The sequence below is a fragment of the Prionailurus bengalensis genome, chromosome A2 (assembly GCF_016509475.1).
Source record: "Prionailurus bengalensis isolate Pbe53 chromosome A2, Fcat_Pben_1.1_paternal_pri, whole genome shotgun sequence".
In the NCBI taxonomy this organism is placed as follows: domain Eukaryota; kingdom Metazoa; phylum Chordata; class Mammalia; order Carnivora; family Felidae; genus Prionailurus; species Prionailurus bengalensis.
This window is the reverse complement of record NC_057348.1, coordinates 126,929,238-126,957,215: the sequence shown is the minus strand read 5'-3', so window position 1 is coordinate 126,957,215 and position 27,978 is coordinate 126,929,238. Positions and strand designations below refer to the sequence as shown.

At 38.9% G+C, this 27,978-nt stretch overlaps 1 protein-coding gene across 7 annotated transcripts in view; it reads left to right on the top strand.

Annotated features, from left to right (window-relative positions):
* The window catches only part of ELMO1 (engulfment and cell motility 1), a 536,725-nt gene that overhangs the window by 161,972 nt on the left and 346,775 nt on the right, over positions 1 to 27,978 (top strand). For all 7 annotated transcript variants that reach the window (XR_006298577.1, XM_043589269.1, XM_043589266.1 and 4 more), the window contains exons 5-7: positions 903 to 953; positions 5,123 to 5,292; positions 17,056 to 17,091. Coding sequence is in view for 6 of the 7 variants with exons in the window: in XM_043589269.1 (XP_043445204.1) it covers positions 903 to 953; positions 5,123 to 5,292; positions 17,056 to 17,091 (257 nt within the window). In the remaining variant the exon portion in view is untranslated. The remainder of the gene's footprint in view (positions 1 to 902; positions 954 to 5,122; positions 5,293 to 17,055; positions 17,092 to 27,978) is intronic.

Sequence of the window (27,978 nt, the reverse complement as noted above, 5' to 3'; positions counted from 1 at the left end):
AGTTAGAGCTGGCAAATGTTATGAAACCAAGTTCCTTAATATAACCTTAAAAAGGTAGCTTTATTTAGATGGGATTCACATTCCCTTACATCCACTATTTAAAGTGCTCAATTCAGTGATTTTTGATATATTCCTAGATTTGTGAAATCATCACCACGATCAATTTTAGAACATTTGCATCACCGGGAAAAGAAACCTTGCAACCATTAGCGTTCATCTCCCCCCAGCCCCCGCCACCTGCCAGCACCTGGAAACCATCAGTCTGCTTTCTGTCTCAGTGGATTTGCCTATTGTGGAGATTTCATATAAATGGAACCATAACAGCGGTGGCTTTTGTGTCAGGATTCTTTCACTTAGTGTAATGTTTTCAGGGTTCGTTCATGGTGTAGTATGTATCAGCATTTCTTTGTATTGCCTAATAATATTCCATTGAATGGGTATACCACATTTTGTTCACCAATTGCTGGACATTTGGGTTGTTTCCAGCTTTCGGCTATTATGAATAACGTTTCTGTGAGCATTCATGTACAAGTTTTTGTGCAGATGTGTGTTTTAATCTAGCAGAACTGGTTAGGTTGTATTTTCTAAATAACCTTTCAAAGTTGCTTTTTTTTGGTTTGCTCTTCTTGGGCCCTATATTCCTACTCTCTGGACTTATACTCACTTCTGTGCTGAATGCGTCTGTGACTTGTTATAAAGTTAATACATCTGAGACCCAGTTTAAAGTTCTTTGTAGAAATAATTAAAAATCACTCAAGAATTATGAGAATAAAGTGACAAACTGAATCATAAGAATTCTTATTATATGGTATCACTACTAGATTATTTTTGCCTTTGCTCTCTCTTCTTTACTAAGCTTCTAAAATTTGAAGACTTACAAAGATTTTATTTTTCTTTTCCAGAATCGCAATGAAATAAAAAATGGCACTATCCTTCGATTAACCACATCTCCTGTAAGTTGATTTTAGTTTATAGCTTTCTAGTAAATGCTTTGGTCTTCAGTTCTGCTATATGTGATTATGGGATATTAATTTTTATTTATTTTTTAAAAAATTTTTAAATGTTTATTTATTTTTGAGAGACAGAGTGTGAGTGGGAAGGGGCAGAGAGAGAGGGAGATATAGAATCTGAAGCAGGCTCCAGGCTCTGAGCTGTCAGCACAGAGCCCAACGTGGGGCTCGAACCCACGAACCATGAGATCATGACCTGAGCTGAAGTCGGACACTTAACCGACTGAGCTACCCAGGTGCCCCTGGGATATTAATTTTTGAGGGTAACTTTAGTGCAAGACAGAAGGTGTCTGGAATGTCCTCACATGCAGATCCTGGATTAGCAGTAATGCCTTTCCTTGTATTTCCCATTTCAGAGGAGGAAACTTTTATTTCAGGTTCAGTGCAAGTAAATTGACTTTAAGGTTTGAGTTTGGTGGTCACTTCAACAATTCTCATATTACAGATGGGGTAACTCAGTTGTACTGATTGGTTTTACCCACCTGCCCACACATACACCTAATGCCATCTGAGCGAATTCAGTCAACGGACAAAGCAAACAAAACCAAAGACAGCCTATGATTACCTCTCTTTAAAGTCAGGGTGTGTATGTGTGTAAAAGAGAGAGTGTTTAAGCGTTTTTCTAGTTTTGGTCAGTTATTATGACAACTCATAATAATATAATTTGAGAAATATTTGCCACTAAGGTTGTTTCATTGACAGCTGATTCTAGATGAAACACTTCAAAAGCTAAACAAAGTGCTGCAGAATATTTAGACTACTGTAGCTGGCTGTGTTGCTTATCTTCATCTCTCTTACTTGCTTGCAGATTCTTTGGATAGTAGCATTAGCATATTTAAACTGTATTATTTCACAGTGCATTTTATTGCTTTCCTAAAAAAATAACGTGCACAAAATACACCAAGTGTTACTATTTTCACTCCGCATATGTCATGAAAACTGTGTCTAACTCTTATTTTCAGTTTCCACCAAAGCCATGTGGTAGGCTAAAAATAAATTTGAAAATTGGGAAAAGCATCTGGCTAAACTTAAATTGTGGGTACTGTAACTACCACACATTCTTCTGGTTGAAAATTACATTAGAGAGGCTTAAAAGCTCTTAAACATTGTACCCAACAACATCTTGAACCTAAACACCGTGATAAGCTCCACAGAGTGCATCGTGGGAGTTGGCCAAACTGTCTTCTGGTGACTTCTTTTCCACTTTCTGGAAATCATATTTCATACTCCTTTTTCAATGGCCACATGATGAGCTGAGACATTTTTGTCTGACTTAGCATTGACCTTACCTCAGTCAGCATGAATTAATGTTAATTTGACCTTTCGAGACCGTGATTTCATTTGGTTTTTGTAGTTTCTGTTTATCCTGTTACAATTACACATTTGCTGGCTGGGCAGAAAGAGTCCACCTTGCCTTGTTAGGTCTCAGAATTAGAAAGGCTCAGTTTTCACATCTAAGCCAAAGAAGAAGTTCATTCTTTTTTATTGCCATGGGTGCATGAACAAAACTTCCACAACATAAGCTATTCCTTGAAAGAAGGTTAGGTGTTTGTCAGGGTAAAGTTTTTCAGTGTCCCGATAGCTCATGCTTTTCTTGTAGTGACCTTCACATTCCCAGCAAGGTGAATGGTGAGATGTGAAAGCCAGTGTACAAGGCGATATCATAAGATGGAGTCCACCTACAAGAGACTGGTGTCTGTATTCTAAAGACTGGTGGTTTCCAAACCCGAATCATTGGTGGAACTTTAAAAATGCTGTTGTTTGGGCCTTTACTGAGAAGCTGAATTATGATACCTGGAAACAAGGTCCAGGAATCTATATTCATTTTAAACAAGCATTTTATGATTTGGCTGTAGCCACAGGGTCTAGAACTGGGCATTACTCTAAGTGGGATATTTTGGATCTGTAAAAACTTCACTTGCTGTCAGTAGATTGTTTTTTTATTATTTTGTGTTTAACTGAAAAATATGGGTCAGCATATGCTAACTTTCACTTTTCATGTACGCACAAAAAAATGTTAAAAAATATAACCATCTCCATCAAATTTGCTAGGAAGTGTTAGTGTACCATACAGAAATCAGCAAATGGTGTCATACCATAAAAAATGTTTGATTCTTTCCTCTACCTCAGCTGAACTTCTTCTGTAGCCAGACAAAATGCACACACACCGACATGTGCACACTTATGCATGCACACACATGCACACACTCTTGCTTTAGGTAATGTGCAACTGCGGTGAATTCCACCTGTGTGACCTTGGGCAAGTTACATAACTTGTCTGCACTTCAGTTTCCTGTGTACAATGAACATGATGAGGACAGCCACCTGGTAGGATTATTGTGTAGATTAAATGAATTCCTTCATGGGGGTATTTAGAATAGTGGCTCATAAAAAGCCCAGGTAACTTAGATGTTTTTATTACTGGTACTAGAAGTACCACACCCCGTTAGCATTAATACTGACAATGAAATAATTTTTGAGTACTCCTTATTATCATAATCTGTATAATAAATGCAGGCTTCCTGCTTGGAGGACATTGTACTTTTCGAGGAATTCAAAGTGATCTGCTTGGGGTAAATATATGTCAGTGCTGTCTGTGCACTTGAAAATTTTACAAAAAAGTGTATCTTTGAATGATTTTAAAAGATAAAGTGATTCTTGCTCAGCTCTCCATTCTCCCTCTTAAAAACATGGGATTTAGGGTTCGGGTGACTTTTCAGATATCCAGGAAACTGAATGAGTAGAGAGAGTTCTGGTTCTCCTCCACCTTCCTCCTTCTCCTCCTTTTTTAAAATTTCTGATGCAAAGTGTCAGTTTTTGGTTATAACTACAACGGGAGACCACTGTGCTTCTCTGACCAAGTGATGGGGGCATGGGTTCCATTCCTGCCTCGGCATCTGAAGGGTTGGCATTGGTTTCCCTGCTGGGTCCCCTTCTCTCCTTGGGGCTACTTTCAGGTGACAGGGAAGGGGGAACTGGGCAGGGAGGAAGGGGACCTTGACTGTGGAGCCTGTTGGGGTCTCAGAACCTGTGTGAATTCCCTTCCTTCACTCTGCAATCTTAACCCTGTTACAGTCCACACGGGGCTCCTCTGATAGTTCTAATGAGTTTCCATTCAGAAGATACGTCACTTCCGGGGACAAATACCTCCTCTTCCCCTTTCTCTGAAATATAACAAGTTTCAAAGGAGAAACAAGTGGCTGAGAAGGAGAATATGAGGATGGTACATTGCTTCACCCATTGCAGTTTTGAGTTAAATAGTAACTACCACAGATGTTGAGTTATTTCCAGTAAGCAAAAATAGAGGCAGAAAAATTTAATATTTTATTTTTCTTACCGTCTGCCCCAACTGAAAAGTAGCTGTGAAAATCTTTACTGGAAGAACGAGAAATATAAACTGCAAGTTATTATCCAATATATTTCCATTCCTCCCTGTCCGGCATGTAGTAGCCAAGGGCAGAGGCCTTAAAAAATGTCTAATTTTAGACAAAGCTACTGATTTGGTTTCCTAATTATTTTGTTTTATATTTGAGCAGTAATTAGCCAATGCCTGTGAAACACATGTTGAAAAGTAAAATTTATAAGCACTGTTGTGTGTTGTGCTAGAAGATTTTCAGTAACTGGGAAAGATTATTTCTAATGAAATAATGTCTAGTGAAGCTTTTGAACACTCTGTGTAGGCAGTTACTGCTCAGAATATTGACTGAACGCATGAATGTTCTGTATAAATTTGCATAATGGCTTAACTAAGCAAATACCTTTTTGTCATTTGTAGACAATAATTTTACTTCCAAGGTAAACATTTTCCCATTTTTCCCTCCTCACTGCCACTCCTGTTCCCTTTCAGGGGCTTTACTGTTTTTGTGCTCTTACTTTTCCAAGAGACAGAAATGTGGGCTTTGTCAAGAAGGCAACCAATTGCCATCATTAAATTAACAGACATTGCTTGAAGGTGGAGTCATGCAGGTTGGAAAACTGTCCTTGGTATATAGAATGCACATGGTCTTATGCTTCTGGGCCCTGTTGTCTTCCTTTCTCAATGAAACAGTAGTTTTTTGTCTATTGTGGTTTCCTCTGTGAACACTCTTCCATTTATTTTTGTCCTCAATGAGGCTCAAAACGCTCAGCAGCTCCATGAACGAATCCAGTCGTCAAGTATGGATGCCAAGCTGGAAGCCCTGAAGGACTTAGCCAGCCTCTCCCGGGATGTCACATTTGCCCAGGAGTTTATAAATCTGGATGGCATCTCTCTCCTCACGCAGATGGTCGAAAGCGGCACCGAGTAAGCATCTTTTATCCAGACTTCTAGTCTGTCCTATTCTTTCCCGCATTCTGGGGATTTGTTACTTTCCTTGTACTTGTAATTTCTAGTTTTAAAGACCAGAAATTGACCAAAAAAACAAAATCTATGTTTCAAAGTCTTAAACTAGGTCAAAATAGCATCCCTGAATAATCTTTTAAAACATTGTCATTTCAACGATGAAATGCTTAATTATTTAAAATTATAAATACTATAAATATTTATCAAATACTTACTGCATATAAAGAGTGGAAGTTGGGAGAATTTAAAAAGTTGTGAGCCAAGCCATTAAAAAATTTATGGAGGCAGACCTCAACTGAGATATAATTCCTTGTGAGGGCTGGGACCAGTTACAGCTGACAGAGGGGGTGTCAGTGAATGGGCCTTTAAGGAGTTTGAGTTCCATCATGATCAGGAAAGGGATGGACATTTCTCCTTGGGGAGCTCACCTTCTCAGGGAAGACTTTAATTCTGTGGTGTGATTGGGAGTAAGGAGCCTCCTTACCTGGGGGTAAGGAGCCGGGTGGGAGCTGGCTCTTACTTGTGTGGACAGATGACTCCCCTCACCACCAAACGCCAGGGTAGGGTCCATAGGTAGCTAGCTACTCATTCCTATATGGTCAGGTGCTACTGGCATAGACTATTAGAGCATGTAAGTTACAGCCTGTGAAAATGCCAAAGCAGTTAATTACATATGCTAAATTAATGATATGCAGAGTTGGGATAGATATTTATTAGGAAAGAATACATGTCACTGGGAATTGGGGTTTAAGCCTGGGTCATGTAGATCTCTCTTCAGTACGTGGTGATTCAAAGAATGAATGGATGACTGTGCATATTGGAGACCTATCTTGGCCCTCTCTTCCAGTCCCTTTCCCCTCCCTTTCCCTTCCTTCCTTCCTTCCTTCCTTCCTTCCTTCCTTCCTTCCTTCCTTCCTTCCTTCCATCTCCTCCTACATGTGGCATTATTTAGTCTCTGCAACTGGCACTAGTGAAAGATTCTTTTTAGATGGCAAACAGGCTTGGATGATCTGAAAAAGGGTCAATTGTAGACAGTTATTGTATTTATTTTTTTTATCATTTTATTTTTTTAATGATGACTAAAGCTCTGCTCATTAAAATATGGGGGAACATCAACTTGCAGCAGGGTGGGGAAACTCAAATTCTGGGTGTTACCAGCATCCCAGCAGGCCTACTATAAATTGGAGCTGGAGTTTGAAATAGCTCAAGGGAAGTTGAATAAGTTTATGGATCCAGAAGACTTGACCAAGGAAAAGGAGAAAGGGTTTTTGTCTGTGTTGGAAGCTCCAGGCTGAGGTCTAGTGTGGAGTGTGTCAGATCCCTCATTCCTTGGGGCTAATGAGCAGCAGAGTGTGAGCTGGGATTATGAACATCTTCACTGGTGACTGTGGACAACTTTACATGGCTGCCACTCCTGCTTCATGCCCATCACTGCTTCTGGTGGGACAGTGAGCCCTGGGGGGTTGAGCCTCAGCCACATTTATGGCATGTTAAGTGAAAACGTAAAAGTGGCCCCACATTTACTACCTAAGTCCCAGACATTGATGTATCACAAGCGATGTACTAGAGCCAGTTGTAATGTAACCTGCTAATATTAGGCGGTTCTACCACAGACCTAGGTCTCTAGGGGCTTAAGCTCTCGAATATTCAGAATGCTATTGTGTTAATGCCTCCAGGTTTTGCAGAATTGTGATCATAATTACAATTACAATGTGAAACACACTGAAACCAGGGGTCCATGTGATTTGCACCCTGAATAGAGGGTTGAGGCAGAGCTCTGAGACCCCCAAGGGCGGCAGTTATAGATTTTGACAATGAGGAAAAATGCATGCTAGGAGCGCCAGTATTTTAGTTTCTCATTATATTTGTTTGCTAGTGCTTCCATAACAAAATATCACAGACTGGGTAGCTTAAACAACAGAAATTTATTGTCTCTTAGTTATGGGGGCTGGAAGTCTGAAATCAAGGTGTTGGCAGCGTTGGTTTCCTCTGAGGTCTCCTCGATTTGCAGATGGCTACCTTCCTGCTGTGCCCTCATGTGGTCTTTCTTCTGTGTGCGCTTATTTCTAGGATCTCTCTGTATGTCCAAATTTCCTTTGCTTATAAAGACACCAGTCAGATTGGATGGGGACACACCCTCATGGCCTCATTTTAACTTAATCACCTCTTTAAAGGCTTTGTCTCTAAATACTGTCCCATTCTGAGGTGCTGGGGGTCAGGGAATCAACATATAAATTCTGAAGGGACGCAATTTAGCCCATAACACTCATTAAGGGGACACTGCCCTTTCTGCTTGAAAAGGAAAAGAGTAAAAACTGATGCCATGTATTTGTCTTGTCTAAATTATTACTTATTGTCTGTATCATTGCCTTACTCTGTAACCCATCTTGACCTCTAGGGGGGCCCAAAAGAACCACTAATCCTCAGAATGAGGATTGAGGATGGCACGTCTGAATTGTATCTCCATGTTGCACATGTATAACCCGAGAGAATGTTGACACTGAATGTACTTTATGTGAACTACAGTAATTGAATTCCTGCTTTAAAAAAGCGTATTAAAGTAATTAGCATTTTAATTATTTATAATCCAGAAGCCATGTTGATTTGTTCCATGCAGCCAGGTTTCAGACACACAAATGATTCAAGGCCAGATCTTGGGTGAGTTCTCATTTGCATTGATCTCTTACACTGTCCCATCACACTATGTTATGGGAAGGAATGATATCTCTCTGGATCATCTTCAGTGTCCTCCTCACCATCTTATATGAGTTCAAAGCCCTGCTACTTCGGGGGATGGAGGGAGGAGGCACCCTGCTTCCTTCTGCTGGGTCCCGCGACTCATCTTAGAGCTGCTCATTTGCTGCACAGCTATTTTTCAGGTCTTCTGCTCAGATTAAAAACAAAAGAGAAAGACCTTTTTCTTGTAAGGAAACCTGGCTTCTCAATTAAACTTCTAGCAAGACATTCATTAATTAACAGGAAACTTTTGGAATAGAAACTGTACAAATTAAATGGATCCTGCAATTTGGAAGGCATTTGGTCATGACTTCCGGGCAGATTTCCAACTGGGCAAGGCAGAGGTTTTGTGAAGCAGGACCTGTGGAAATTTTTAGGAAACATTGAAGAAATGCAGCTGGAATTTTTCTCTTTACTTTGAGCTATAATGAGATTCAAAGATTACTCACCTGCTTGTCGTTACTCAAGGCTGAGCTTTTAAAGGTCTCCCTCGTTGGTGCCAGGAGGGGCCATCGGGCAAAATTAGCAACAAAGGAGCAATGGAGAGTGTCACTTTGGCAGAATGCAGTGATTAATACCTGAATTGAATTTTTCCATCCTTGTGGAATTTTGAAATTCTATTCCCAGTTTAAGCTTGAGACATAGGTGTGGAAGCAAATGAAGTTGTGAGGAAACTTCTCAATGTTAGCTCAATCTGAGCAAGGAAATGGCTTCAGGGAAGGAAATTTCAGGAATGGACAGTGTTTACTAAAAAATGGGTATTAAAGATTTTTCAAGGGATTAATATCTGAAGCATATAAAGAACTCATACAACTCAATAAAACAACCCAGTTGAAAAATGGGCAGAAGATCTGAACAGACATTTTTCCAGAGTATACATACAGACGGCCAACAGGTACATAAAAGATGCTTAACATAACTCATCATCAGGGGAATGCAAATCAAAAACACGGTGAGATGTTAACTTACACCTGGCAGAATGTTATCAAAAAGACAAGAAATAACAAATGCTGGAGAACATGTGGAGAAAAGTGAACTCTTGTGAATGGTTGGTGGGAATGTAAATTGGTACAGCCACTCTGGAAAACAGCATGGAGGTTCCGCAAAACATTAAAAACAAAACTACCGTCTGATCCAGTAATTCAACTACTAGGTATCCATCTGAAGAAAGTGAAAACATTAATTTGAAAAGATACACACATTCCTATGTTTATTGCAGCATTATTCACAATTGCCCAAATATGGAAGCAGCCTAAGTATCCACTGATCACTGATGGAAGAATGGACAAAGAAGATAGGAGATGTATGGAGTACTACTCAGCCACTTGTGACAACATGATGGGCCTAAAGGGTATTATACTTAGTGAAATAAGTCTGACAGAGAAAGACAGATACTACGTGATTTCACTTCCACGTGGAATCTGAAAAACAAAACAAAACCCAGACTTAGAGTTATAGAGAATGGATTGGTGGTTGCTAGAGAGGAGAAGGTTTGGAGGGTAGGCAAAGTGGGTGAAGGAGATCAAGTACCAACTTTCAAGTATAAAACAAATGAGTCACAATGATGTAATGTACAGCATGTGGGAACATAGTAATATTGTATTTGCTTTGTATGGTGACAGATGGTAACTGGACTTACTGTGGTAATCATTTCACAGTGTATACAAATGTGGAATCACTATGTTGTACACCTGAAACTAACATAATATTGTATGCCAATGACGTCCCAATAAAAAAAGTTCAGATGATATATTTTATTTTATTTGAAAGAAAAAATCATACCTGCAACTCCAAATCCCATGTAGCGAATAACACTGCTTTTCTTTGGCTTTCAATAAAACACCGTGTTCTTTGTCTATGCCTCTGTGCACACAGACAGTGGGACAGTTTGTCCTGTGTCTTTCCAGTGTTAAACAGTCAGAAGAACAGGGGGAACATTTCCAAGAATGAAAGGGCAGGATTCTTATAGTTTCCTTCCCACTTGGCAATGTGACAGGAAAATTACACTGTTGGAATATGAGTAAGCTGTAGCACCACCCTGGGCAGAAAAGTCAAGAGACTGAAAAAGTTAAATTTATGTATTTACAAAGACCTCAAGACAGTTTTTTGAATTAGCTTTCTCTCCTTAGTTAAAAAAAAAGTGTGTGTATGTGTGTATATATATATACACATATATACACATATATACATATATATATTTATATATATATATACACATATATACACATATATACACATATATACACATATATATTTAAAAAATAAATATAAGTAAGCAGAAGGAGGAAAATAAGAATCATTTGTAACCTGCCTTTCGAGAGACCTTTTCAACATTGTGGTATATACCCTTTTTGTATTTTCTTTTAGATACACACAGGCACAGGCTTTATTACAAAAGTAGAATATATAATTACTTTATTACAAAAGTAGAATAATTATAATGCTCATACCTTTGTAGCCTGCTTTTTGTACCTAACAACATTGCCATGTCATTAATATGATTTCCTTTATCATTTTTGTCATTTGTATATTGTTTCACTTAAACTTTAAGTACAGTTGATATGCAATAATTTGAAGGACGTGCACAGTGTAGTCAACCATCCCACAATTGTTGGACATTTGTATCGTTTTCAGGGTTTTTTCATGATTGTGAACATTCTCTAATCAGCTATTCTTCTAGTAAAATCTTTGTGAGTATTTAAATTACTTTGTTGGAGTACAATTCCTGATTTGGAGGATATACACATTTTAAAGCTGTTTTAAAGTGAGAACAGCCCGAAGCCCACTGAAACGTCCTCATTTATACTTTACCACTCATGTAGAAATATGTCCATTTCTAACACCCTGGCCAGAACTGGGCTGGGGTTCCCTTAGGGATTCTAGCTTTCCTAAGAAAATTAGTAGTGAGATAGCTGAGGGGTTCTCACTAATCTGGGGAATTTATAAGCGCTTTTTGTTTTTTTGGTTCAAGTCATTTCTCCAAAATTTGGCGGGATTAGGAACAGTGGAAAGAGTCCCATAGTTATTTTAGAGATATGTAAAACTCTTAGGTAATTGTCATAAAAATAAACAATGTGAACTGTATAATTATTAGTCCCCTTCCCAATCTGTCATACATATGACACAGATGTATGTATAGCTCTGTGTGTTTTCATTTATAAGAGATTTGTTGTCATCATTCATTAACAGACAGACGGTTTCATATGAAACTTTCATTAGTCAAACCATTTTCTCCTGGCCAGAGTAAGAGCTGTAGCCATTCCTTAGGAGATGTGAAAATTTATGTATGACTTGAATTAAGCACCTGAATGATGTCTTGGCTCTGATATTGCCTACCACCCACAGTTGACAATGGATTTACAGATTTTATTCATTTGGCAAAGTGTGTATTATTTGAGTGCTGAATATTTATGACACCAGGTTAGGCAAATGGGAAGAGATGTTCTGGGGGCGAGGGGGTGGGGACTATGTGTGACCTTTTTCTGATGTTTTGTCTTCACACAAAACATGACTTTGTTTTTTGTTTTTTGTTTTTTTTTTTTAATTTTTTTTTAACATTTATTTATTTTTGAGACAGAGAGAGACAGAGCATGAACGGGGGAGGGGCAGAGAGAGAGGGAGACACAGAATCGGAAACAGGCTCCAGGCTCTGAGCCATCAGCCCAGAGCCCGACGCGGGGCTCGAACTCACGGACCGTGAGGTCGTGACCTGAGCTGAAGTCGGACGCTCAACCGACTGAGCCACCCAGGCGCCCCATGACTTTGTTTTTTGAAAGTAACTTTGTTAACCTCCATGGACATAGATTATCAGCTCTAACTTATACTGTTGTTTCTAAGAATTCAATGTCCCTTATAAACCTTGGCTGTTCTGGAAGGTCCAAGCCAGGCCAGATTGTCAGTGACTCAGTGACTGGAAGCTAAGCACAGGTCGCAGAGTGCATGCCCTGCACTTCACCTTAGACATGAGGCCCAGGGAGGAGCAAGCAGCTCCCAGGACCAAAGAGAAAATGCTCTGTGTGCTCTGTAGGCCCCAGCTGTGAAGGCTGCCCAGTCTCCCCACATCCTTCTGCCTGATTTCTTGGAGCCTGCACTCAGCAGAGCTCAGGGAGTTCCAACTGGAACAGCCCTCCTGGGGCCCCGCCAGAGATTTACATCACAATCAGAGGGGTCAATCATCTTGTGCTTTGTCAGCCATTGTGTGGCAGAAATTTCCTTAAACTGGATCTTCCCCCTTCCAACTGCTTCCAACTGTTTGTCTCTGGGTCTTTGTCCAATTGTGCAGTCATAGACCAGCAGACTCTAAGTCAGGGGTGGGTGATGGTCTGGTGAGGCCAAAGAAAAGATCCGGAGAGAGTGATCGAGGTGCACAGGTTTATTGGGGGAACTTACAAATAAGGAGATCAGAAGCAGTCAACTGGACAAAGAGTCTGCTGCTGGGATCTGCGTGCCTCAAGCTTTGATAGCACAGCAACATAGCTCAACAGCTCTCTGCAGCCTTTCCCTCCTTGCACAGCCAGTGTTCCAAGGGGATCAAGGCCTGCCCATCTGGACACTCTCCGTTATGAAGAAGACACTCTGGGTTGGGCACCCCCAGGAGCCCCTGACCTTAAAGGCTGAACAACACATTCTTCCACACATTCTGCTTGATGGGACTATAGAGGGAGGTGGGACTCTACATTCTTCAGAGAGTGACTAACAGGGACATTCGGGTGTACTTGCACAAACTAGCTATCCAGCATCACTCTGGAAATGGAAATGAGAAGGGGTCATGCAGCCTGTTTTAAAGAAGAGATTATCTTCTTCTAGGAAACAGAATGCCATACCTTGAGCTCAGGTGAAAGGCCTCTGGCCACTCTGAAACAGCAGCCTTTCTAGAACCATTTCTTTCTGGTCATGTTTCTTCCTTTCCCTTCCTTTCCTTTCCTTTCCTTTCCTTTCCTTTCCTTTCCTTTCCTTTCCTTTCCTTTCCTTTCCTTTCCTTTCCTTTCCTTCCTTCCTTCCTTTCCTTCCTTTCCTTCTTTCTTTCTTTATTTTTTTTGGAGTGAGAGAGTGCATGTAAGCTGGGGAGGGGCAGAGGGAGAGGGAGAGAGAATCTTAAGCAGGCTCCACACCCAGTGTGGAGCCCAACGTGGGGCTCAATGCAGGGCTCAGTCTCACAACTGAGATTATGACCGGAACCAAAATCAAGAGTCAAATGCTTAACTGACTGAGTGACCCAGGTGCCCCTTGGGCATGTTTATTTTAAAAATGAGTATATTGAGAAAGAGAGAAAGAAAGAGAGGAGAGAACCTCAGCCAGAGACATCAACAACGAAAAGTTACCCTTCTCTTTATGCTTAATCTGAATCAAAAGTGAGGAGGCTGAGAAGAAACACTGGTCAGGGAGAACCGTCGAAGGCCAGAGTCTGCTATAGCAGGGGGAACACATATAAAAACCTAGAGGTGTTCAGGCACTAAGCCAGAAAGCTATCTTGAAAAGTTTTACTGGTAGGTTTATGTATTATACACACACACACACACACACACACACACACACACACACGTACACAGATACACACCCCACATACACGTTTATTTTGAACCAGTGCTGTTAAAAAATAAACTGAGGCATATGAAAATTTTTAAGAATTTATTTGACCAAAAATCAATTGGAAGCTGTCTGTGCCAAACTGGAAGTGGTTAGGTTTCTGCTGCACCTGTGGCAGGGGAAAGACTTTTAGAGAGAAGAGGTGGAAGGAAAGCACCTATTTGACTGGCTGCAGCTTAAAGCCTCATTGGGTGTTCCTGATTGGTTGTTCTTAGATACCGTTTTTTTGTTTTTATTTGTGTGTGTGTGTGTGTGTGTGTGTGTGTGTGTGACCCTGCAGCATTTACAGGCTTAGATTTTGGTGTGCTTCTAGAGGCTTCTGGCCTTATGGCCACCTCAGTTAATGGCCTCCTTGTTTAGTTAACTGAAGGGTCCCCTACTAAATGGAAGAGTTGCAAGATCAAGTTTGAACACTTGTGTCTGTTGTGTCCTTTAATACAGAGATCTAACTCCAGGTAGCGCCTTGCACCAACTTTCCTCTTGTTTCCTGATCTTTTTCCTTATGGAATTATTCCTTTTTTAAAAAGTTTTTAAAATGTTTATTTATTTTTAAATGTTTATTTATTTAAATATTTATTTTTGAGAAAATAAATAAATGTTTATTTATTTTAAATGTTTATTTATTTTTGAGTTTTTTAAAAATGTTTATTTATTTTTAAATGTTTATTTATTTTTGAGAGAGAGAGACAGAGCATGAGTGGGGGAGGGGCAGAGAGAGCTGGGAAGACACAGAATCCAAAGCAGGCTTCAGGCTCTGAGCTGTCAGCACAGAGCCTGATACATGGCTTGAACCCACGAACCATTAGATCATGACCTGAGCCAAATTCAGATGCTTAACTGACTGAGCTACCCAGGCGCCCACCTCCCCCACCCACCATGGAACTATTCTTCAGTGGTTCCCTTTCTCTCATGATTTTGGCACTTTTTGAGATTATGTATCAGCCACTTTTAGAATATCCTTCAATTTGGGTTTGTTAAAAGGTAATTCATTAAAGGTGCTTTTAAGAAAAAGATAAAAGCATGGCTCTCATACAGATATAAAAATGAACATATGTTAAGACATCTTACTCATGTGATGTGAGGGAATGAGGCAGATGCTCTAACAGTTTCAAAGGAAAAGTCAAAAGGGCACCGATTTATATGGAGCAAAGGGTTGGTGAAATGAATTGCAAATGGAGACAACCTGGATTTCCGCCTGCAAGGAGGAAGTCCATTAGAGCACTACATGACAGGACAAAGTATATATATTCATCAGTTACCTACAACTTAGAGACAACAGGGCTGGAATCTGCTAATTCAGAAGAGTTTGCAACGGACACTGTACAGTTTTCCATTGGGACAGAATTTTTTTTTCTACATGTTTATCCTGTATTGTTTTCCTGTTGTAAACCCATATGATATGTCTTTGTCTGGAATATTAGAGATGTTTGTGTGTGGTTTTGTTTTTTTTTCATTGCAACCTATGGATGGCACATGATGTCTTTTTGTCTTGTTACTCGTGTTCACTTTGACTTAAGACCCTTATAATAGTGCCTTCCAGATGTCTCTACTGTAACAGTTTTTTGTTTGTTTTTTATTTTTGTTTTTGTTTTCTTTTGGGTAGTTACACCACAGAAAATGGGAAACAGTGTAAATCAGGTTGGTATGTTTTCCCCCAGAGATTTGGTTCTACAACAATACCAGCACACCAGTCTTTCAAACAACATGGACTCATTCAGTCCTGTTTAATTCAGGAAGCTATAATCTGTCACTATTATTATTTATTTTGGTGCTTGGTTTGTCCCAGATTTGGCTGTCCTTCTGACCTGTCCTGCCCTTCCCATTATTTTTTGAGCATTCATTACTTTCTGGTGCAGTGACGTGTTCCAGGGTTATCTAGATCTTTCCTTGTCTCAGTCCCATCAGGAGTCTTTTTTTTTTTTTAATTTTTTTAACGTTTATTCATTTTTTGATATAGAGAGACAGAGCGTGAGCAGGGGAGGGGCAGAGAGAGAGGAAGATGCAGAATCTGAAGCAGGCTCTAGGCTCTGAATTGACAGCATGGAGCCCAATGCGGGGCTACAACTCACGGACCGTGAGATCATGACCTGAGCTGAAGTCGGATGCTCAACCGACTGAGCCACCCAGGCGCCCCAAGGAGTCATTTTTACAAGGAGCTCAGTTCCTTTTAGTGGACAGTAGTGTCCTAGGTCTGCCCGCCTGTGACCACCTACTACTTTCACTCTTCCCAGTGGCTTTTTGAAGGAGGGTGGGAAGGAAGCTAATTTTTTTTAAAGACAGATAGAGGAAAGGGATGGGAGGAAGAAGAAGAAGATGGCTGTATACATTTTTACCCCCACCCCTGACCCCCAGTTTTACCAGAGACTAGATCTGATCTCCTTGTGGTCAGTTAGGTTTCTCAAGTGGTTACATTTTATGTGGATGAAAATGAAACTTAACTTCATCTGAAGAGCCAAATCATTCATCAACCACTTACTAAGTATCTGCTCTGCATGTGCCTGACATTATAGTAGTGAGTCACAGTGTCAAGCCCCTGCCTTCAGAAAGCTGGAAAGACAGTGAGGTGCCCTACCAAAGTCATACAGCTGGTGTTTCTCAGTGAGTGCAGATGTGAGTCCCACCTTCAGTCTGGTCATGTGGGGGAAATCGGAGGTCAGGGAGGCTTCCCAGAGGAGCCGAGAATCTGGTGAATTTGGAGTAGAACTTAGCTAGTTGGACACGTTGGTTAGAGGGAAAGGGTATTCCAAACAGGGAAGAACATACCTAGAGCCACAGATATTTGGCAGACTGGAGGGATGGGAAGTGGTTTGATAGGACGAACATCACTTGTTTCCTTATCTTCTTGACCCCAGGTTTTTAAGAAGCATGATTGTCCTTTCTTGCAGACAAGATTTGTCTATTGCACACTTTTTTGGAGGCTGCCATCACAGAGTTCCAACTGTTGTCCAAAACTATTGGAGTCTATTACGATGTCTTTTTTTCAAAGAAGCAATCTTTTCTCAAGAAAAGGGAAAATAGAATTAGTGGGCATTTTCCCAAAGAAAGATAATTATTTCTTCATTGTTCGGCATATGCTTAAGAACTGGTCTAGTTTTGGACTCTACTTTTTTTCATCAAACGTTTACCCATTTTGATCCAAATGGAATGTTCTTATTGCCTTTATTCAAGTAAATGGAATAGGTTGGTTGCAGTAGTTTAATCTCTGCCTTTTGGTTGTTTCTTATCATTAGAGAATACCAATTTGGTACTTTGAATAATGTTTTGAAATAAATAAAGTCTTGTACATCATGGCAGTTAAATCTTCCCTATATCTAATCCTGAGCTCTCTTCAAGATATATTCTTTGTGTAAAAATTATTGCTTTCAAACATACTCCTCACATGGTTGTTTTCAAATTTTGCAGACGATACCAGAAATTGCAGAAGATCATGAAGCCTTGGTAAGAATTTATGATCAATTAATACAGATGATGTAACACTTCCTTCTTCTTTGCATAATTAAACCCTGTCCTCTGATTGTATAACTATGCATCTAGATATTTTAAGTAAGTGATTTTTTATTCTTTGTTTCATGTTCTTATTAACAGGTTTTTCAAACATTTATTTCCCATTTTTTTGCTTTGTGGTAGAAAGGATATTTTATGTTTGTGGCCACAAAATGATTACATCAGAATTGCTCTCCTTTTCCTAGAGCAAGGCTAGGCATAATTTTATGTACTACTTTAAACAAAACCTTCCTTTTTTGTGGCCTATGTGATGTTCAAAGTCAAAAGTCTTTGATTTTCTTCTATGACTTACTATGAAAAAGATACACATTAAAAAAACATTCAGGATTGATGTATGGAATGAAAATTATTTACTTTGAGTCTCAGAAAGTAGTCATCTGTCAAGCGAATTGCATGTTAATTGTGTATGGAGATCTCAGAACTTCTTTCTTAGAGTTTTCCCCCCCTCACTGCCTTTCTTATCCATTAAACAGGGTGAATCCAAATGGGGCCTAGCAAACTCTCTACAGTAGGCAGAACAAATTTCCATTTCACCAAGTTGTTAAGCAGATAATTTCAATTTGAGAAGCAAGACTGAACAGTATCTGAAAATGTGCACCTTATTTTTTAACCCTCGGAGAAAATTCTGACCACTTCAGTGTTCAATACTGGTCTCAAGTCATTCATCTTCCCCTGCCCTTCCCACATAGAAAAAAGCGTACATTCTCTTCAGTTATTAAATTCTAATGAAGTAAAAGGTACTACTGAGATTTGAGGGTGAATTTTTTTAAACGTTATTTTGAGATGTATGTTTGCGATAGTGGAAACACTTAATGGTAATGGAAGCAGAAGCCATCTTTCATGAGAGTTTGTTCTGGGCACTGTCTCAGTGTTTACATTCATTACTTTTACACACTCATATCTGACACACAAGATCAGTATAATGAGAATTATTGCCTTGATGCAGAGGTTAAAATCAGGTAATGGAGCTGGGATCAAACCAAGCTTTTCTTTAACAACCTCATGCAACTTGCTAATGTAGAGGAAGTTGGGGGCCCTGAAGCCAAAATAATTTCTTAAAGTTTATTTGCCAATAGTTTTAATCACTTGGTATGTAGGGATGCTGGAAGTGGGATTACGCATTAACCATGATTTTCATTTATCAAATGTAGACAAAATCAGTGCTCAGGGCCCTCATTCTGGTAATGGTGGAATGTCTTAATTAGACTTAATACAGATAAAAATGGTTAAATCTGGACAAAGTAGTGTGAACAAAAACACCTAAAAGCAACTACTTGAAGGAACTGGATAACCCCCCAAAGTAGACAGAAAGAGGGAGGTCAGTTCTTGAAAGAACATAATGGGTCTCAGATGAGATTTGTGTGTTTGTAGCTTTTGCCTGAGGGTACCCGCTCATCCAGTTAGCACGGGGCAGCAGTCAGCCTTAGTCTTGGTAAGTTACTGAGAGGATATAGTTTGGGGGCTGGCAGAGCAGCTAGATTATTAGGGGCAATCTGTGAAAGAAGAGAAGCTCAGAGGGTAGGAGACCTCATTTCTACAGGTTCATATAGATCCACCTATAAAATCTGCCCAAATCAGAAGCATGAATGTACATCTGTGAGTGTGTATGTGTGTGAGAACCCCAAAGGACCTGGTAAAAACATCTACTGGGAGTGGAGAGAATTGAGAAGAGATTTAAACTGCTGCTCTTTGCAGAATTTGGAGTTTGATTCTAGCTAGGTTAATTTCTGCTCTAACAAAACAGTCTCAGAAAAACAGAACTGGATTTTGAGACTTGACAATCTTTTATTCCCAGTGTTCAGAATATAACAAAATTACTAGGGGCGCCTGGGTGGCTCAGTTGGTTAAGCATCTGACTTTGGCTCAGGTCATGATCTTGTGGTTTGTGAGTTTGAGCTCCACGTCAGGCTCTATGCTGATAGCTCGGAGCCTGAAGCCTGCTTCAGATTCTGTGTCTCCCTCTCTCTCTGCCCCTCCCCCACTTGTGCTCTGTTTCTCTCTGTCTCTCAAAAATGAATAAATGTAAAAAAAAAAATAAAATAAAAAAAATGACTAGATAAATGAAGAACAAGAAAAGATGACCTATTCTTAAGAACAAAATAAAGCAGATAGTAGAAACTGACCCTGAGGTGACCCAGGTGTTGGAATTAGCTAATGGAGACTTTTTAAAATGTTATTTATTTTTGACAGAGAGAGAGAGAGAGAGGGAGGGAGGAAGGGAGGGAGGGAGGGAGGGGCAAAGAGAGAGCGAGACATAGATTACAAAGCAGGCTCCAGGCTCTGAGCTGTCAGCACAGAGCCTGAAGCGAGGCTTGAACTCATGAACCGTGAGATCATGACCTGAGCCAAAGTGGGAGGCTTACCTGATTGAGCCACCCAAGTGCTCTGCTAATGGAGATTTTAAAAAAAATTTTTTTTTCAACGTTTTTATTTATTTTTGGGACAGGGAGAGACAGAGCATGAACGGGGGAGGGGCAGAGAGAGAGGGAGACACAGAATCGGAAACAGGCTCCAGGCTCTGAGCCATCAGCCCAGAGCCTGACGCGGGGCTCGAAGTCCCGGACCGCGAGATCGTGACCTGGCCGAAGTCGGACACTCAACCGACTGCGCCACCCAGGAGCCCTCTAATGGAGATTTTTAAAGCAATGCTTATAAATATATTAGAAGATGAAAGTATTAGTATAATGAGTGCACAGATGAGGAGTCTTAGCAGAGAAATGGAAACCATAAAAAATAACCAATTGGAAATCATAGAACTGAAAAGTATAATACTTAAAATGAAAAATTCACTCTATGGGAGTTGAAGATGGAAGAAGAGACAATAACCTTGAAGATGAATCATTTCAAATCACCCAATCCGAAGAATAGGTAAAATAAATGGTAATTGACCTGTGAAATAGAAATAATTGGTCTAAAATACATCTAATTGTGATATCAGCAAGAGAGGAAAGAGAGAATGAGACCAGAAAAATATTTGAGGAAATAATGACAGTTTCAAAATTTGTTGAAAAATATATTTATAGAGCTAGGAAGCTCAGTGATCCTAACTGGAATAAATAGAAAACTATACCTGGAAACATCATAGTCAAACTTCTGAAGTTTAAAGATAAAAAGGATACCTTGAAGGCAGCCAGAGAAAAACAACTTACTACATTAAGAGAGTAAGAATAAGAATGAGAGCTGATTTCTCATTAGAAATAGTGGAGGCCAGAGAGCAATATTTTAGAAGTGTAAAAAAACCAAAAAAACAAAAAACAAAAAAAAACCCCACACAAACCAAACCAAAAACAAAGAAAACCCCACAAAAAACAAAAAACTTGTCAAACCAGAATTCTTATCTAGTAAAACTATCTTCTGAAAATGAAAGTGAAATAGAAACACTTTTAGATAAAGGAAAACTAAGATAGTTCATCAGCAGCAGGCATACACTACAGGAAATATGGAGGAAGTTCTCCAGCCTGAAGGGACATGCATTAGATAGAAATTGGGCTCTACAAGAAGGAGTGAGCAACACTGGAAATTATAGATATGTGGGTAACTAGAAAAGACAAAATACAGTTTTGTCTTTAAAATTTCTCATATTTATTTACATTTGTAAAAATGTTTATTTATTTTTGAGAGAGAGAGAGAGAAGCAGAGAGAAAAAGACACAGGATCTGAAGCAGGCTTCAGGCTCCGAGCTGTCAGCACAGAGCCCGACATGGGGCTGGAAGTCAGGAACCGTGAGATCGTGACCTGAGACAAAGTCTGATGCTTAACCGACTGAGCCACCCAGGTGGCCCTCATATTTCTTTAAAAGGCATATGGCCATACAAAGCTAAAAGAAGTATAATGCAAAATCCAATAGAGGAATTAAAAGGGACTATAAAAAATATTTGCAGAAAAGAACGTAAGGAAAGAGAAACAGAACAAAACACAGCTGAGACAAACAGAAAACAGATGATAAATTGATTGGCCTAAACCTAATCATATCAATAATTAAATTAAATTTAAATGGACTAATCACTGCAATTAAAATATTTCAGATCATATTTGAAAAAGCATGACCCAGCTATGTGCCATTTATAAGAAATGTATTATAAATACAAAGGTGCATGTAGTTCAAAACTTGAAAATACATACATGTAAATGTGAATAATAATAAATTTTTTTTTACATTTATTTATTTTTGAGAGACATTGGGACAGAGCGCGAGTGGGGGAGGAGCAGAGAGGGAAGGAGACACAGAATCTGAGGCAGGCTCCAGGCTCTGAGCAAGCATTCAGCACAGAGCCCGACACGGGGCTCGAACCCACAAACTGTGAGATCATGACCTGAGTCGAACGCTTAACTGATTGAGTCACCCAGGTGCCCCAAATGCGAATAATAATAAAACTTAGTTGTTTTATCAATAGCAGACAAAATAACAATTTAAGACAATATTTTGTCAGAGATAAAAATAATTCATAATAAAACATGGTTGTGTTATTAGGAATACATAAAAGTGTTAAATGTTTATGTACCTAATATAAGATTTCAAAATACATGAAGCAAAAAGTGACAGCTAAAGGGAAAAATAGACAAATCCGTGGGGCACCTGGGTGGTGCCCCAGCCAAGTCGGTTGAGCATCCGACTTCAGCTCAGGTCATGATCTCACAGTCCATGAGTTCGAGCCTCGTGTTGGGCTCTGTGCTGACAGCTCAGAGCCTGGGGCCTGCTTCGGATTCTGTGTCTCCCTCTCTCTCTGCCCCTCCCCTACTGGTGCTCTGTCTTTCTTTGTCTCTCAAAAATTAAAAAAAAAAAAAAAGACAAATCCTTAACAATAGCTGGAGATTTTAACACTGTCTTCTCATTGATAGGAAAACTGGCAAAATCAGTAAGGGTAGACAAGATTCGACCAACGTTGTAAAATATCTTGGGTCACCATTTATATAGAGAGCATCACATTCAACAATAGCAGAATACATATTCTTTTCAGTGTATGTGTAATGTTCACCAAACAGACCATATACTATGCTGTAAAAAGTCTCAAGAATTTTCAAATGATTGAAATTATACAGATTACATTCTTTGACCACAAGGAAATTGTATTTTAAATCAGGAACAATAAATTTGCGGAAAAGCCTCAGATGTTTGGAAATTAAAAGACATACTTCTTTAATACCCAGGAGTCAAGGAATGCACCCAGGTGAAATTGCAGTATATTTTTAACTGAATGATAATAAAATATAATATAGCAAAACAAAATTTGTGGATGCAGCTAAAGCAATGTGTAGAGGGGAATTATATCCTTAAGTGCTTATGTTGGAAAAGAAGAATGGTCAAGAAAAATCAGTGATCTAAATTTCTACCTTAAAAAGGTAGAATAAATAAGTGTGAATTACATAAGTGGGAGGAGGGAATAAAAGGAGTAACTATCTGTGAAATAGAAAACACATAAATAATAGAGAAAATTAAAACTAGAACATATTATTTGAAAATATTTAGTAGGGGGGCGCCTGGGTGGCGCAGTCGGTTAAGCGTCCGACTTCAGCCAGGTCACGATCTCGCGGTCCGTGAGTTCGAGCCCCGCGTCAGGCTCTGGGCTGATGGCTCAGAGCCTGGAGCCCGTTTCCGATTCTGTGTCTCCCTCTCTCTCTGCCCCTCCCCCGTTCATGCTCTGTCTCTCTCTGTCCCAAAAATAAATAAAAACGTTGAAAAAAAATTAAAAAAAAAAAAAAAGAAAATATTTAGTAGGAAAAAAGAAGAGAAAAATCCAATTGTCAATACTAGGAATAAAAGAGGGAATATCACTACAGAATACACTGAAAATTAAAGGGAAATAAAAGAATGTTATGAATAACTTTATGCCAATAAATTTTAATCTTTAGATACCAAATGTGCCAGCTAATGAGACTAATGAACACTGGTGCAAAAATCCCCGGCAGCATATTAACAAATATAATCAAATGATATATAAAAAGGATAATACATTGTGGCCAGTGAAAGTTTATCCCAGAAATCACTCAATGTTTGAAAAGCAGTCACTGTGATTCAGTGTTTAGTAAAACAAAGGAGAGGGCTTAAAGAGAAAAATGATCTTAATAGATACAGAAAATAATTCATAGATACAGCAAAAGCACTTCATAAAATCCAGCATCCATTCATAATTCTTAGCAATCTAGGAATAGAGAGAACTTACTCAACCTGATAATGAGCATCTACTAAAAAACAAACAAACAAACAAACACATCATACTTAATGTTGGCATACTGAATTCCTTCCAACTTCTGACCTTTTAAAGATTGGGAATAAAGCAAATGTGTTTGCTTTTTGCACTTCTGTTACATTGTGTTGGAGTTTTTAGCTATAGCAATAAATCAAGAAAGAAATAAAAGACATAATAATCATAAAGGAAGAAGTAAACCCATAGAAGACATGATTATCTGTGTAGAAAATTGTAAATCTATAAAGAAAGTCTTAGATCTCATAATTGAATTTAGCAAGGTTTCAGGATACAGCATCAGTGTATAAAAGTGATGTATAGGTATGCATTAATAGCCAAATGAAATTTTTAAAATTTCTATTTACAAAGTGGCAAGAATTATAAAATTTTTAGGAATAAATTTAACAAGAGACATGTAGCATCTCTTCACTGACAAATACATGACTGAAAGAAATTGAAGGCCTAAATAAGTAGAGAATATACTATTTCTTGGAAGACACACACATTGTTAAGATAGCAGTTCTCTCCAAATTAATACGTAGGTTCAGTGCAATATTATTTTTTAAAAAGAAATTGCAAACCAATCTTAAAATTTAAAGGAAATGTTTAGGACCTAGAGTAGCCAAACAGTTTTGAAAAAACAACAAAGATGAACCAAGTTGGAGGATTTCATTAACTGACTTCAAGACTCACTATAAAGTTATTAACACAGTGTGATATTGATATAAGGGGAAAGACAGATCAAAGAAATAGAATAGATTCCAGAATTGATCCACAGTTAAATTTTTACCAAAGGAGTGAAAAGAACGTTGGCACATTCATGCTATGATCTGAAGGCCAAGGCAATGTCTACAGGGTGATTTATAAATTTATAACCTTTTATGTATATACTTTTTACCACATACAAAAAAAAACATTTGGAGAAATTCAAAGGGCAGGACAGAACTATATTCATTAACTTTGGGAATTAAGGATATATTGAGTATGACTTACCAAAAACTTTAAAAGTGGCCTTTACTCGCATCTCTTCTCCACTTCTGCCTGGCACCCAATCAAAACATTTGGAAGCACTGTTCTTTTATAAATTTAGCAGCTTAAATTGAAATGCTTCAAGATTGGCTGAATTTTGTTGGAATGAAGATGGTCTCTACTGAGTTGATGAGAAACATTTAGTTGAATCATTCCAGCACACATGGTGTGTTGGCTGTGACATAGCTCTCGACCAGCATGTAGTTTGCAGTCGGCTTAATCTGTGGCAGTCAGTACTGCAAAATCTTTAGCTTAGCACTTTATAAAAAAACAAATAAACCAAACAAATAAAAGTGCTTCTGCACGTGCCATGTGCTTGTTTTATATTTGTAACCCTTTTAGCCTTGATCTTGTGTACACGGCATTGATTTCAGAGCCTTGGCTCCTGCCTTCTCTCCTTGGAGCGTAAGTCAAGTCCTCTAGGAGTGAGACTAAACATCTATGTCAGGGTTCAATAAGGGCTTTTATACCGGCATCATTTGAAATTAGGTGATTGAGTTCCTTGATTTGAAATGTAATAAAATTTTAGGATGGCTATCTTCTCCTTGCAACTGAGGGTTTGAGGTTGAATTTTAAAAAAATTCTCTTTCAAAAAAAAAAATCCTCCCTCATGGAAACCTAGTATGCCATCCAGCAACCAGTCGTAATGAATTATATTTATGTTATATATGCACTATATATATGCTATATTATATTTGCATGTGTATATATATTTTTATATTGTAATACATAACGTATAAATATATCTAATAACATACATATGTTATATAGAATATATTAACTAGAATATATATGTTCTGTTCTATAGTATAACCGACTATATATGGTCTAATAAAATATATAGAATATGTTAGATATATAGAATATATTCTATAGATATTCTATATATTTTATATCTATATTTATATATGTTAAATATATGTTTAATATGTTAAAATATATATGTGAAAATATATGATGTGTATAAATAAAATGTTATTAGATAATATTTCTACAAAATATGAATATCAGTAATATAACATGTATATAAAGTGTTATTAGATGGACCAAGGGAGCGATCCCTGCCATGGACACCTTGGTGTGTGATATGAAAGAAGCTTCTCTCGCTTACCAACCGTTCATACTAATGGAAACTACAAAGCACATAAAGGCCTATCGCAGTGGCAGAAATGGTGCTCCACCTCCTTAACAACCATGGAGATTAAAATCCTGGCCCCAAAAGCAGATTGGAGATTTGAAAACCAAATGATACACTTTCTCTCCGTCTTTTCTCTCAAGTCCTTGCAGCCTGTCTGAGAAGTCTGTGGGCAGAGTTCTAGAGCATTGGAGGAAGCAGGACAATCCTAGATGTTACTCAGGCCACTTGGATTATGGGCCCATTGAGCAGGAGACAGAGTCATTTTTCCTTCAGATAATTAGAGAGCATAAATATAATTTATTTCTTGTTTCTAAGGCAGTTAAAGAAGACTAATACTATCTCTATTCTCAGCCTCAACTAGCTCCAGGGAATATAAAGACAAGTTTAATTCTAAGAGTGTGTGCTTTCCTTTGTCACTGCCTGTCCCACTGCTCATGCTGTTGGTGACAACAGTGAGGCAGTGTTTTGCCTGTATGGAGGCCATGGGTGCCGTTCTCCAATGTCGTGTATATGGGGGACTTTGAGCAGTTGGGATCTTTTAACATGCCAGATATAAGCAAATGGCAACTATTATATGTTTGTTTTCCGCTCTTTTAAGTAAAAAGGAAAATAAATTAGCAAATAGTGTTTACTGATAATGATATGGTAAAATAATACATTAGCTAATATTGTTTACTAATACTATACATTATTATGTAATAATGTTTTCACAGTAATACTGATACCAACATACTCTATTAATAAATCTTGCTAATTGTTTTTATACCTGGCTCTCTTATTTTTCTGATGAAATTTACTTTTTTTTTTTTTTAATTTCACTCAAGTTAATGTCTGGATTTTGTCATTCATTGTCTGTAGAATGAGTCATTTTTGGAATTCTTTTTTAAAATTTGACCTTTCTTGCTCCTCTTTTTAACACGTTTTTCATCCTTCTACTTTTTTTTTTTTTTTTTTTTTTTTTTGGTTCTGTCCTTCAAGTAAGTTTGAGTTTTCTGGTTTGGGACTTATTTTGGGGAGCACGCCATGTAAGGGGCCCCTGTAAGACTAGTATTGCCAGTCTGTGAGTCAGAGAAGCCTTTGAAAAAAAGTATTTCTGGCCTGCATGGGTTGGCTTTCCTTGCGTTCCACCCCCCCCCCCCCCCCCCTCAACCCTGGCTCCAAGGACAGAGAATATTTGAAGGCAAACATTTGAAGATCATGGGCTTTGCTTATCTTTCTAGAAGATCACTTTTGCATGATGATCATAGCTAACACTCACATGTTGCTATATATATACACCACACACTGTTCGAAGAGCTTAAAGTGTGGTAGCTTGTTCTATTTCCCCAGAAATCCTGAGTGATCACCACCACCACCACTGATTTTTTTTTTTTAATAAAGAGCGTGCGTGAGCAGAGAGAGGGGAAGAGGGAGAAAGAGAGCGAGAGTGAGAGAGAGAGAGAGAGAGAGAGAGAGAGAATCTCAGGCAGGTTCCATGCTCAGTCCAGAGCCCAACATGGGGCTTGATCTTATGAACCGTGAGATCATGACCTGAGCTGAAATCAAGAGTTAGATGCTTAACCGACTGAGCCACTTGGATGCCCCACCACCATCATTTTTAATAAATGAGGAAACTGAGGCACAGAATGTATCAGTAGCTTGCCCACTTAGAATTGGAGGGGAAAACTGCTATCTGACTCCTGAATCTGCACACATAATCATTTTTATCTATTTTTATCTGTTGCGTCTCATCGTCTCTGATCTCTGGGAGCTTTGGATCATGGTCTTCTGAGGGCCGTTGCCTCTTCTGTAGGTTTCTTTCTTGCATCACAGCTTGGAAAGTGATGCAGAATTCCCAAGGCCATTACTGAGGCTGGGCTGAGAGAACTGGGAAGAAGGGAAATTATGAAGCCATTTTACTTTTTTTTTTTAATGTTTATTTATTTCTGAGACAGAGAGACAGACATGAGTGGGGGAGGGGCAGAGAGAGAGGGAGACACAGAATCAGAAGCAGGCTTCAGGCTCTGAGCTATCAGCACAGAGCCCGAAGTGGGGCTCAAAATCACAAAGCGTGAGATCATGACCTGAGCCAAAGTCTGTTGCTCAACCGACTGAGCCACCCAGGCGCCCCATATGAAGCCGTTTTAAAAGAAGCATCAGCCTCAGGCACCTGGGTGACCCAGTTGGTTAAGCATCCGACTCTTGGTTGCAGCTCACGTCATGATCTTCTAGTTTGTGGGTTGAAGCCCCGAGCTGGGCTCTGCACTGACATTGTGGAACCTGCTTGGGATTCTCTCTCTCCCTTTCTCTCTGCCTCTCCCCTGCTTGCTCTCTCTGTCTCTCTATCAAAACAAACAAACAAACAAACAAACAAACAAACAAACAAAAAAGAAACACGAGCCTGTTTTCTATACTATTAACTGAGAATAGATGGGAAAATTCAATCTAAACATTCTATGAGACTTTGTAGTGTAGCAATTGTATATATGA